Genomic DNA, 13,808 nt, shown 5'->3' on the forward strand with positions numbered 1-13,808 from the left:
TCACATTTAATAGGAATATTATTCACCTTGAAGCAGTGGCAATAACCACTCCTTTCGAAATAGATGAGAACTGCAGTGGCTTTATAGGAAGAATTAGTGCAGTAAAATACTGTTTTATATGTAACAAGGATCTGGTTTGCAAAGAGGGATGCTGTTCCCTTCATGAATAGAAGTTATTGGCCAGATCTGTGGTGCCACGAAGCCTGCAGGGAGCTGGGTGCGGTGTCTTCCATCAGCTGAGATCTGTATGGCGCCAGAGGCAATTTTATCTTTTGGCTGCTGGGACTGGGAAGGAGGCTTTAGTCCCCGCTCCTCCTGCGGCTGGGCTCAGCCTCAGCGAATGCATGGACTACCAGCTCTGCTTCACAGGAGAGCACAAGGGTTTCCCAGCTGCCCAGCAGGAATGTGTGTGGTGTCAGCCCTTGAGGAGTGGGTAGTGCTTCGGAGAACAAGATCTGAGGCGTAAGCGCCCTGGGGAGGAAGGTGCAGAGGAGCAAAGCAGGAGCCAAAGCTGTGATTTGGGTGTATGGTTTGCAGGGAGCCCCGTCTTGCACCACTGCTGTGGGTGCCAGTACGGCGTTGGGCGCTGGGCTGGCCCTGAGCTGGGAGTTTCAAAGCAGACCCCAGTGGGCACCGGGGGCTTCCCGGTTGCCTGGGGCCGGTGCCGTGCAGGTCTGGAGGCAGCAGCACGGGGCTGCTCCCCTGCGCTGGCTGCGCTTGGCAGGGCTGGCTTTGCGGGACCCTGCGGGGCAGTGCCATGCGTTCCCGGTGTTCCTGCGGAGGGTGGCTGGGGGCTGGCCTGTGCCACACTGTGCGTATTCCCTGTGAAACACTCCATTGATGGCTCTCCAAGGCCGCAGCGGCCGGCCCAGCGGCGTGCGCGTTATCCCAGTGCGGGGAGCCTGGCAACAGGGGCAGGCTGGGCAGAGCCGGCTTGGTCCCGGAGCTGGGTGCCAGCCCTGGGGGGAAAAAATCAGAAAATACGTGATTGAGGGGACAAATATGGGTTAATGTGGACATGTGAGGACACACCAAGTACTTAGTCATAGCAGGAACAAGTGGTATCTCAGACAGGGATCAACAAGTGTGTAGCATTTTCTATGGAAAACTTGGAGGAAGTTATTTGCTTTCCTGACTCACAGGAGAGGGAACGAAGGTTGTGAAAGCTGGGGTCCCACGCTGGCCGAGGCATGGGACAGCCTTGGCAGGCTGGTGCCTGCCAGCCATAAGGCAGAGGATGAGCGAAGGATATGTATCTATTTATTTATGTTTGTAATGCAATTCAGTGTTCGGCTTAAAGTTGTGTTTTTATATGAATAGCTTTAGTGGCCTTCACATGAAGGCAGAATCCAATTAATCATTGCAGTCTCCTCCGTGCTCGCTTGCCATTCAACTTTCTTACTTTCTGGACTCACTGCTCCATGAAGCTGGGGCTTGGGCACCGCCCGGATGAGGATTTTTGAAGATGAGAGTGCGCTGCAAAGGTGCAAAGTAGATCCCCCAGTGTGTGTTGTATTTCCTGAGGCAAAATACAGGTTACCCTTCTGGGACAGACCATCATTTGGTGGGAATCGGTGTGGCTGCATTCATTCCAGCACACCATTATCCCTTTACACCAGATAGGGATCCGAGTATGATGGTCACACACTGTGTAGTTAATTGGTGTAGCTGTAGCACTGTAATAGTTAGTTAATTACTAGTTTATGACCTCCTTGAGTTGCCTCAGCTCCTGGCATTGACTCATCATGTTACTGCTCCTGGTGTGGGGTTTTCCTGGTGTTGGGGAACTGCTGGGGCAGCAGCGGGGAAGTGTGGTCGGGGTCACCTTGTGCAGCAGGAGAAGCTCCCGTGCCTGAGTTGCTGCTCAGTGCCCGGAGGAAGCACCTGGTACTTAAGGCAAGAAAAGGGTGACAGGAAAGACCTACGCTTTACAACACTCCCACAGCTGGGTGTTCTTGTAACAGCAACCTCCGCTGAGGGCGGCCGGTGGAGCCTGTCTTGGGGGAAAGTGATTTCAGTGCTGCAGCTCCTGCCAAGTGGATGGTGGTCACTGCTGACAACGGCAGCAGTCTTCCCCAGACAAGTGCACAACCTGCAGTCACAGGCGCCTTTTCACATGCTGGTAGGCTAGTTGTGTGTGTGTGTTTCTGTTTGTTTATAGTTTCTTTTTTTTTCTGGTTAACATATGTAGCCATTTTGATGCTGGAGAAAGTGAAAGACACTGAGCATTAATGCAGGTGACCTTGCGCAACTGTGCCGTGGGATCCAGGGCTTACCAGTCCTCCCCAGTCCCTCCTCCCTCCCCCATCCCTGCTTTTTCCTGCACAGTTCTTGGGAAGAGATTTTCATCTGTGCCAGAACATGCAGGGATTTAGTGCTTGGGATGCATATCCCCCTGGGATTAATTTAAGGCTTGTTTTATTAGTGACCTAATCCATATCTGCATCCATTTCCCTGGCTGGTGGATGCGCTACCCAGGCCTCCTCATTCAGCTGTGGTTTCTTTTTGCTGCAGCTCTGCTGTAGGAGACTGCTGGACAACTGGCATGACTGTCTGTGACCACCACCAGTGGGTATATGTAGACCTTCTGTTCCCCGTCTGTCAGACGTGACGGGGTGTTGAGGGAATGCCATGAGAATGGGGACGAGAAGACTCTTACCCTGCTGCCTATGGTCTAACTGTGCAATGGCCATGAAAGAAGAAAAGTCCCATAGCTACAATGATCGGCTTTCCGCTGTGGGTATGCCCCTTGGCTTTCTTCTTGGGGAGGGTACGTTTTTTGAGCAATGCCATTGTGTGTATCACCAAAGGTAATACTTGCACAATCCTTCCCGGCAAGGGAAGCAGAGTGCAGTTTGCCTGATGGAGCCCAAGTGGAGGAGGTTTATATATTAAATACCTTTTAATTAAAGGTGAGGAAACCAAGATGTGGAGAGATTAAGGACCAGTTTTCTGAAGAAGCTCAGTGGCTAGTCAGGACTGGATTTTCAAAAGAGCTCAGCTCCTATTGAAGTAGTAAATGAACAACCGGATTTTCAAAGCATCCGATCATGTTAGATGCTGAGCCCTTCCAGCTGGGCTGTAATTGCTGGTGGGAACTGCCCACCCTGGGCATCAGGAGGGTGTTCCTCTCCCGCTGTAGTCGGTAATGGAGTTGTTTACATCTGAACTAGCCCCTTGTAGCATGGGGAGAGGCAGGCGCTCGGGGCTGTGAGAGCTTTGACTGTATTAGTTTTGCACGGGGGGGGGGGGGGGGGGGTGTACTGGACATGCTTGTTCCACTGCATTGGCCACAAAGGACCGTGACCTGAAGTGCGTGTCTGTGTGGAGAGGCCATGTCCACAGGGCAGGCGAACCCCCATCCTTCCTATTGTGCTCTGTCCGCTTCACCATCATCTACGCTGAAGTTCCTCAGTGCTGTGTGAGCAAGAGGGCTGTGTGGATACTTGTAAGCAGATGCTTAAACCAAGCATCTACAAGAGAAGATGTTAAAGTTATTGAAGGCGCTCTAATTAGTTTGGTGCCTTTATTAAATCAGTACTGGAAATGTTTTAGGTTTCCCCTGAAAGGCATTGGATTCTATGAAAAATAAAAGGACGTGAAATAGTCTGTAAGTGGTATGCCAGATCATTGCCGTTAAAAAATACTGAATCTGAAGAACAGAAAGTGATGGAGACATCACGAAAGCTTTTCTTCCACAGTAATTACCTAGTTTTGAGTGGAGACCCTAGTACAGCAAAACTGCCCAAGGAAGGAAGGAGGAATATGGTGTGTATTTCCCCTTTATATTCTAATAAGAAAAATGTGTAGGAAATTGAAGAAAACGTATTTTCCTGTGAAGATGCTTCAACTCATGCTGTGTATGCGCAAAAGGCTGCTGTAGGAAGCTCCGTGTCAAAGGGGAATGACAAGGAAAAATTTTCCATTATGCTCAGAACTTGCATCCATATCCAGCATTAATTGCAGGGTGGCAGGAGGACAGGTCATCCCTGCTTCTCCCTCACATCCCTTGTCCAGAGCAGCGGCACGTGGCTGCTGTGCCCGAGGTTGGGCTGCTGGTCACGCTGCAGCTCAGGTCACTCTGTGCTGACTTCCTGCGCCTTCACCCCTGTGGCCCTTCCCATGGCTCCGCTGTGGACCGACTTGTGGACTCCGCCAGCTGCAGCCATCCTCGCTTGATGTGGCCGCCTTCAGATGGCTTCCATCAGCTCAGCTAATGAACAGCGCCGCTGGTGTATTGCAAAGCACATGGAAGGATGCACGCGGAAGTTGCCGCTTTCCCTCTGCGGCCTTTTCTAAAATCATAAAATGAAATCCTGGCTTCTCTGTCATGGCACAGATGCCAGCAGTAATTCTGCTGCACTGCTCCAGTGCATGCACGCACCCGGCGCTTTTGAGAGTGCTTTTTTCTTTTCCCACCACCACCCCCTTGTTGCCCCCCCTGCCCTTTTTTGCCCCCCTTTCTGCCTTTTTGGGTGACCCCCCCCTCCCCTTTTTGGCCTCCTCTCGCACCCCCCTCTTTTTGCCCTCCCTATCTGTCTTCCCCGCCCCCCCCCCCCCCCATCTTTCTTTCTTCCCCTAAGTTCCCCCCACTCCTTCTTTTCCATGTGTACTTCCTAAACGATAAGGAACTGAGGAACGTGCAGCATGGAGGAAGGCTGCGTTAGTCTCCTGGTTTCCATCCTGAGAGCCACCTTGCGCGGCACGTCCTGCCTGAGGAGCAGGGCCTGTCCCGCAGCTCTGCCCCATGCCACCATGCCAGCTGCCAGCAGCCCCAGCGCAGCCCCTGCGCTGGAAAGGGGCTCCCTGGAGTGGAGCAGGCAGGGTTGTCTCGCTGGCAGCTCGTCCTTTGGCAGGGACGTGGTGCAGTGCTCTGTGCTCACCTAATTAATGAGGCAAACTGAAGAACGGGGCCACCTCGTTTCATCCTGGTAGCTCCTGGTGCTGCTTTGCACGGGGGGGGGGGGCAGCTGTGAGAAATGCCATCAGCACCCCTCCATTTTCAACCAGGAAGGAAAAGCACGTGCTCCTTGTGGAGGGACAGTTTTTGGGGGTTGACAGGACCGCAGCAGAGGGGGGTTGGGTGAAGTGGCATCTGGACGTGCCGAGCTCCTCTGGTGGAAAGCCCGGCCATCGGCCATCATGCGCGGCTGGAGGAGAGCTGCGGCGTTTGGCCGTCTCCGGCCAGCTGGAGGCCAGGGAAGCTGAGGTAACCCGCCGCATTGTTTGCCATATGTTTCCAATCAATGTTTTTTTGGCTGCATCTGAGAATTAGCTGGTCTGACCTCACTGCGGTGCGAGGGCCACGAGGAACACCACCGCCTTCGCCCTGCGGTGCTGCCGGGCTGGGGGGCTGGGGGCGAGCAGGACATGCGAGCCCCCGTGGTGCCCTGCCCTGCACGGCAGGGACCTCCTTTTCCCTGTATTGCATGATGCATGAAAAAACTCACTGAATCAATTACTGTGTTGTTATAATTTCTGTTTGACTGCCTGGAGATGTGTCTCCCCGAGGCAGTAAGTTACAGCTGGGAGCGTTGGTGGTTTGAGGGGCACGCTACTGTAGGTCGCTGCTGCTGAAGGCCCCAGTGCATGGGCTGGTTTGCTCCCCAGCGGCCTTAACCCACGGCTCTGGGCAGTGACAGGGCGAGCTAGGTGGGGATTTTGGCAAATCCGCCAAAGAACAAAGGAGGCAAAGAGAAGAGGAAATTCTCCAACAAATCAGAAGTTAATAGCAAATTGTTGCAGACTTGTCAGAAGCAAGATCAGGAAGGAAAGCCTTTTTCATGTGATCTTTTTTCTTCTCTTAAACTCATAGATGCCAACCTTTTACTTTATGCAGGTGCATAAGCAGCAGGAGCCCAGCACAAAGAGGTAGAAGGGATCTGAACCCCCAAAATAGAGCTAGGCTAAAGAAAACACCCATATGACAATATTTCCCGCTGTATTTAGGGACCAGGTTTTTCTGCAGGGCCAATCTTAAACCGACCTGTGCAGTCACTTAAGCAGGTTCAGCAGTGCGGTACCATTCCGCAAGCTGGGTTAGGACTGGGGGGAGCAGAGGACCCGAGGTAGGCCGTGTTCGGTGAGAGATGGCAGCCCGTTGTGGAGGCTGGCTGCCTGAGCCACTGTGGCTGAGCGGCTGCTGGAGTGTGGTGTGTGCTGGTTCCTACTGGAGTGTGGTGTGTGCTGGTCCCTACTGGGATGAGGTTGCCGTGGGTGAGCAGGGGATGTCCATGTGGGGAGCAGGGTCTGGCATTTCTGAAGGTGGGTGGAAGCCCTGCTGCAGCCAAAAGCTGCTCAGCCCCACAGCCCTGCCTGCAGCATATGGCATGGGGCTGTGCTGTTAAACATAATTAATTAATTTCTCCTTAAAGGACTTGTATGCAGAGCGGTACATCTGGAAAACGCTCAAGTGTGTCAGTCGGAAAGGGTGAAAATAGCTTCACTGCTGCCTGCTCTTGCCTTTACGTGAGGAGGGCGAAGGTGGCTTGCTGCTCGTTGGCTGTGTTGGATTCAGTGTCACGGGTGGCAGCTCGTCCCCCGCTAGCTCAGCCCCCTGCGCAGGGCTGCAGCTGTGGGTGCTGCAGCTGGAGGAGAGCTCCTCTGGGATGGTTTCATGCCAGATGTGTTGGCGTGGGCCAAACCAGTCTGACTGGCTGCAGTGCGTAAAGGCAGATCCTGCTTTTGCTCTGTCCCCTTTGCTCTCATTTAGACCAATCCTTCCAGTCCACAGTGCAGGACCAGTACCCACCACCCTTCTGGGCACCCTTTAAGTGAAGCAGGTGGCTACCACAGCCTTGTTAACCTCTAATGGCCGCCACAGCTTGTGCTGTCTCCGCAGCATCCCTGGGTCTCCAGCAGCGTACCCGCTCGCATGTACCTGACCCTGCCTTTCTCCATTGCACTGTGACCCGAAGGGGAGCTGTGTACAGCTCTGTGCTTTTTTTTTAAAAGTGCTTTTTAGCATGAAACGTTTACCATTTTCTTGTTCTCCTGGGCTAGACACCGTACACAGTCCTTGCCTGCATGATAGCTGCAGTTACGGAAAGGGTTCTTAGGCTGAACTCATGACCCAAAGCTCTTGTGGGTGTAGGACAAGCTTGTGTGAATTGGAGCGCGCAGCAGCGGCAGCGGCCAGCTTCCTGCTCTCCAGCGGTTATTTGTCTTTGCTTTATATACAGTCACTGGCTGAATGCTCTTTTTCAGGTTTTAAGTTGGAGGAGGATTTCTGAAGGTAGTGTGTGTTCTGAAGGCAGAGCTGATGCGTCCAAGAGTTAAATGATGCCTGGAGTACTGAAGCACTGAGAATTTTCCATAGATAATAAAGGAGAAGTTATCACAAAAATAGCTGTTATTAAAAACAGTCACAAAACAAACCATCAGGATATTTTTTTTATCTGATAAGGAAAGTAAGTCATGAGATAAAATGTTGGACCCAGGCAGTGATATCTTAGTTTAATTTAAGCTAAGAGGGATTGTTCTCTTTTCTTCTCAATGGCCAGGATTTCAGTTCTCTATTCAGACTTTTTACAAATTTCCAGGCTTGGTTATAATTTAAGGGCCACTTCCCATCTTGCGTAAGACCAGTCATAACTTCATGGAGCAGTTCCTGCCTCTGTGTGAGCTGGATGGCGTCTTGCAGGAAGAGGTCCCATTCAGCGACAAGTCTGACTTACAGTCCCACGCAGGGAAAATTCCCAGTGACATCAAAAGGAAGTATATGGGGAGCAGGGAACACGGGATCAAACCCAAGAGATTATAATTTTATATGTAAATCTGTTCTGATGAGTACTGAAACACCTAAAAGCAACAAGCTGGCTAAATAGTCATTTTGCATATTGCATTTATTTATCTTGTAGGTGGTTCACCGGTTTGGAAGGAGGGTTGTGTTTCAAATTAATTTGTATAAGAGCCTAAGGTTGCTTCAGTTGCTCCTTACCCTCTCCTCACCTTTTGTTGTCTTAGATGGCAGTTTAATTGGAACAGGAACAGTATTTTTGCCTTAGCTGGGGAAACAATGAGCTCAAGCAGCAACAGCAGCCATAATATAAGAGCCAAATCAATTCCTGATGAGTTCGCATCACTTTTCATCAGTTGTGGTCTGGCAGTTTGGTTCTTGCAGAGCACAAATGACATGTATGGATGAGTAAAGCTGCTCAGCTGCAAGTTGCTTTGGAACTTTCTTAGCCTTGAACCCCTGGGACCGTGAGCATTGCCCGTCCTGCTCGCAGGGTTGTGCCCCTGCTTTACTGGATGCACACAGAGAGGTTTGAGCTCTCTAGATGAAAAATGCTCTTGTGAGTGCCATGTGTTGTGAAAGCCACCACCAGGGCAGCACAGCACCTGGAACAAGATTCGGTGGAGCCAAGGCAGCACGGAAAAGTAAATAGTACCTTGCTGAGAGCTCGGTCTTGTGTCGTGAGTTGAGAGGTGGTGCGGTTCTCGGTGCCGGGAGCAGCTTGGCATCAGGCCTGTGCTCAGCTTCAGCAGGCAGAGAGGACCGGCAGGGTGACCACCTCAGGCTACTCCATTTCTTTAAATAGCAGTAATACGGCAACAGGATTTTAGGGTTATGTTTATAAAGGATGTAACAGAGGCAGCCTAGTGGGATGTCTTCAGTTGCTACTAGAAAAAGACAATACCTCGCCGCTCAAGGGAGTACAAGTGTGTGCTGGGCAGAGCTCGGTGTTCTTATGCAGTGTTCTTAATATTGCAAGAACAGGTTTACTTAAAAAAAAAAAAGCTTTTTATTACCTCTTTCTAGTTGTGTTTGGTTTTCATTTCCACGGTAATTCTTTAACCACAGATTTGTATTTTTGCTGCACGAATAGCTAAGCAGAAGGATGCCAAGAGCCTAACTTAAAGTTGTTATTCTGACTTTTGTCCAAAAAGTAATTGTTTACTTTACCATTGCAAATATGTACACATGGCACCAGCAGCTGGCTGAAATTAGTGTGGGCCAGATTCTGCTTTCATTGAAGGAGGTGTAATTTCAAAATAGTCCCTTCATCTGGATTCTCACCAGGCAAAGGCTCTGAACCCAGGAGGGTTGTAGGGATATGTGGTGTGCGTGTATACACAACCTTTTTGTCTTAGCCTATGGTAAACCAGCAGAATATTTTGTTCATACTTTAAAATGGGGTTGTCAGCATTTTTCTGATATTTTATGGAAAAACAGAACAAAATAAGAGCCTGTAGTCAGACACAAACTCCTCTCTGTCTTCTCTTCGACCCAGATGCCTGGATCAAAGCTTTTTGGGCTGCCAAGGAGGGTCAGCAAGTTTACAGGATTTATCTAATGGAGCAGCTGGGACGCAGCACACATACTTTGTGTACTCCGCACACACGGCACATGGGAAGTAACTGTGTGAATACTGAAACACTTTTCTTGCACTTCTCCTTAACAGGGTAGTACAAAATGATTGGGGTTAGTTGCGATGGGAAAGAGGAAATGTGTTCGGTGAGTGAAAGCTGATGCTGGATCCGGAGTACTCCAGAGCAGCAGTTTTGTTTTTTTTCTGGCTTACTGGGAATACTTTTCTCCTGAGCCACGTTTACATGCACACCAGGCATTACTCTTAGAACCCAGGTGTATTCTAGAATTACTTGGATAAATGGTGCTGCAGTAGTTGGTATCTGAGGTGAGCTGTGCATGCCACAGCCAGCCAGCTAGTGCTGGTCCCACTGCCTTCAAAGGAGACTGGATTTCTTACAGACCACACGCGTGTATATTTACAGTGCTTAGTGGGGTTTTTTTCTTCTTTTTCCTCAAGGCCCCTACAGTTTTCGTTTATTTTTGTATTGGTGGAGGTGTGGGATGCTGTGGTCAGGTTTTCCAGTGCTGCGCTTACAGTTGGGACTGCAGGTGTGGAAACTTCAGCTGCAGCAGAGGCAGTCGGCGCTCATCGACTGGGCTGTGTGTTGGAGCAGCGGTGCTGCGATGCCCAGCTTACACCTCCTAGCATCCCGCAGTGACCCACCGAGCAGAGCCATCCTAACGCATTAGCTTTGAAAGCTCTTTTCAGAGCCTTAAGGATTGTTAAACTTTGAAGGCAGCAAAACTGGTGTGGTAATTATGCAAATAGAGTTAAGGAGAGGGTCAAACTATGGGAAAGAAATTGAGAGAAAACGCACCTTCCTTGGATGGTGTCGGGGCATGAGGCTGTATTGCAAGTATATCCTGTGTTTTCAGAGTTTTCAACATAAACTTAGGACTTCTTGAAACATCCTACAGAACTTTCGGTGATCCTGAATAACTAAGTAATCTTCAAAGGAACATTAGTGCGTCTCCTCTCAAACTCTGTTTGGCAGAAAGCTCTGCTTGAAGAAATATTAATAAAATGGTGTGTGATTCACATAGGCTTTGTGAACCTTAATTGATTCAGGTTTATAAAGAACTTTGATCCAAGAATGAAAGGCATTTAACAGATGTGAACAATTTCAAGTGACAATTATCCTTTATTTGGAGGTACTCCCTTGTTTTGCTGTAATTAATTTGTATTCTTCATATACAAGCAGTGATGGAGATGATTTTTCCTAGTTTGTAAATGACTCCTGGTTGAGTTCAGGCGCTCGGGATGAGCCTGAAACGAGTGTCTGCCCTTGCTGCACCTCTCTCTACACCCACACGGTCTGCTCGCCTGGGCTCACCGAGCATGTTAAAGCTTGACATCACTGTTCAGTCCCATCCTGATTTCGCAATAATAAAAAGCAGAATTTGGAGAATGAGCTGCCAGTTTTAATAAGCACTGAAACACACCCAGCCAAGTTTACTTTATTGTTCTTGGGATACACAAAAAAAAATACTGTTTGTACAATAACATATTTTGGAGGGTTTGGCTGACTCCAGCCTTTCCTGCCTCCTCCTTTGTTTTCCGGATGCATCAGCAGATGTCCATGAAAGTGCTAAATCTGCACCCTGCCTGACCTTTACCACTGAGGAAGGTAAATCACTTCTGGCAGGAGGCTTCCCAGAATATCTCCAGAACGATACTATTGCTATTGTAAACAAATCTAATTAAAGAGGAATCTTAAGAAGGTTTGGTTTTGGTGTAGGTTTTTTTTTTCCTCCCCCTGTTAATATTTTAATTGGTAACCTATATCATCACAGTGTCTACGTGGATTTTTACACTTTGGTGCTTTCTCAAGAGGTGAAAAATTTGCTAATGATTTAAATTTTAGGGAGTTTGGTGGTTGTTTCTTTTAATGACCTTTTCTTGGGGCCGAAGGTAATGTTGAGATTAGGCCACCAAAATGAGAAATTGTATTAATAGTATTGAGTCTGCATTTGGCACGTGGTAGTGGTAGACTTCTCTGGGCTCTCCTAACCTGGTTCCTGGCACTTAGGGGCCAAGAGAAATTTTAGCTGGAAGGAGAAGAGGATGAGAGCAGTTACTGAAGCACCCAGCCTCAAAGCAGTGGATGTCGTGTCTCTCTCTGAATACTTCTCGTCAGATGGATCTTCTGCTATTGCTGTATGTCCACAGGTCATTCTTCTGTCAGTCCTGTCACTAACAATTCGGCTACTACTTCATCAGCAATTAAGAAAGCCTCCTGGGATGTAAAGATAGGTTCATATATCTATATGTGATTACCTAAATAAGTACATTTCCCAGGGGCATGTCTTTAGGTTCTTAAGTACAGATGTGGTCCACAGCTGACTTTGAAAGGATGTCCTGGCCATAGTCCTGACCCTGCAGCACGTTGAAGTGAGCCTTGCAGGGTTCCCCTGAGCAGGAAGAGGGGGGGAGCCCCAAGTCCCCAGGTCCTGTCTTCTGCAGGTGTGATCCTGGGAGTGGCTGTGTTGATCTCCAAAAGGATTCATCTGGAATATCTTACAAGTCAAATTTTCCACCGTCTCTGTGATGCAGGTTTACAAAGTCAATTGCAGCTGAGCAAGTTGTTAGATGTCAGAGCAGGGAATGGTGTTTGCCTGAAGTGCTGGTTGGGAAAACGACCTGGATGGCAAAGACTGCCCGCTGGCTTTCCTGGGAGTTTTTGGCATGCACTATTTGCCTGATAGCTCTTGACCCTCAGACATGCCATCAAATTTTTCTACTGCTTTTAAAAAAAAAAAAAATATAACCCCACTATTTTTAAATTGTGACATGTACTTACTAACAATATGAACCTCAGCATAACTGTAAGACTTTGTACTTTGGCTTAAAACAACTCGTACAGGAAACTAATACTAACGCCCATTTCAACAGGAGTCGTGTGCCAGGAAATCAATATAATGCATTTCCAAATAAGAGCCACATTCTGCATGAGAACTGAGTAATAAAATCATGACTTAACACAGAGAGTGTTGGAGCCCTTTAAAAGTGTGGATTATTTGCCATGGGGAACAGCAGCGCATGCAGATACATGCACGGAGGGTGCTGAAGGTGATGGGCTTCACATTTGGTCCCCACCTCCCCTGAATGCTGTGTCACATCGCTCCCACAACTGGCATTTCATCTGATTGTGCTATTCCCAGCCCTGGGATGGGGGTGGAAGAGTCTTTTGGGAGCTGTGCCTTGGGGAGCATTGGATGTGTCTTCTGCAGACGATCTGGGGCAGAGAACAGTGTTCTTGTTGATCGGAGAAATCACGCTTAAATATCCACAGGGAGTTGGGTGGCAGTCCTGTTTCCTGACCCAGGATGGTTGCAGATACCCTCTAGGCTCACCTTTGGCTCAGCACTGCCTAATGCCAGATTTTTGCCATTGCCAGGAGCTCCTGGGCCCCACCGCTGCAGGAATGTTTCCAGGGATGTGAACTCCTGCTTTGGGCTCCCATTAAAGAAGCTGTGCAGTCTTGTCCTTTACCCCGAAGAACAAAAATGGTCCCACTGGATTTTGGGGCTGAAGTGGGGATTCTGGTGCGAGGAAGGTCCATTCCCCCTCTGTGTTTGTAGAAGCTCTAAATCCATAGGGATGGGACTGAGAAGGCAGGGTCGGTCTGTAAGCGCACGGGTGCTTTGCACGTCCGCTCTCCTGGGCGAGCTTGGCAGTGGCTCTGCAAAGCAGGAGCTCGTTGAGCAGCGCAGGATTCGCTTCTGTGAAAGATGAGCTACGTTAGAGGGCTTTGGGGAAAAGCAAGTGAAAGCTTTGAAGTGCAAACTGAAGATGATAAAGATGTTGGGGTGCGGTGTGGTGGTTGGAAATTTGGGGTGCGATAGGTGCCTTGTTTTGGCTTTGCGGGAGGGGGAGCAGTAAGGGGAATGTTTTCCAGGCACGTTGAGGCATCTGCGCGGTTTTGGCTCTGGATTCCCTCTTACGGAGCAGCCGCGATGGGGGAGATATGATCGAGATGCTGCGCTTTTTTTTTAGGTCTTAAGACTGGCCAAGTTTATTATGATAAATATACATGAAATTTGCATAACTGGCAAAAGAAGACTGTTTACTGAATCCTGAGAAAACTGCCTGTCTTTTTATTAGCAATGCATTCTAATGACTTAACACACAGCGGGAGCTCCCTCCGGGTTAGTTTTGGTGTGCAGGATGGGTCCCTGGGATGCGGTCCCTCCCCATGCTGAGCCCTGCTGCGGGGCATCCTCCTTGCGTTACCCTTCTTCTGGAGGCCGGGGATCACAGAGCCGAGCTGCAAAACTCGGGACATCGGAGAGCCTGAAAAATGCAAAGAGTGGCTGGATGTGGATTAAAATGTCATAATGAGGGTTACAGAGCTTGTTTTACCGCTGTGTTTTGAGGGTGCATTTGCACCCTGTTGCTGCTGCTGTTCCTCCGTGTGGAGCTGTGCTGATGGCTGCCTGTGCAGCCACCTGAACGCTGGTGCTGCTTGTGCCCCAGTCACTGGTTGCACCG

General features: G+C 49.4%; 1 protein-coding gene across 5 annotated transcripts in view; it reads left to right on the forward strand.

The window, feature by feature from the left end:
• Nucleotides 1-13,808, forward strand: part of FMNL2 (formin like 2) — a 151,613-nt gene that overhangs the window by 36,278 nt on the left and 101,527 nt on the right. The window contains exon 1 of one of the 5 annotated variants that reach the window (XM_080400062.1): nucleotides 848-2,122. The exons of the other annotated variants lie outside the window; for them this stretch is intronic. Coding sequence (XP_080256188.1) covers nucleotides 2,117-2,122 — 6 coding nt within the window. The 5' untranslated portion in view covers nucleotides 848-2,116. Of the gene's footprint in view, nucleotides 1-847; nucleotides 2,123-13,808 lie in introns of those variants that run through there. 5 annotated transcript variants of the gene reach the window in all.

Source organism: Falco punctatus, assembly GCF_963210335.1.
Source record: "Falco punctatus genome assembly, chromosome: 8".
Lineage (NCBI taxonomy): Eukaryota > Metazoa > Chordata > Aves > Falconiformes > Falconidae > Falco > Falco punctatus.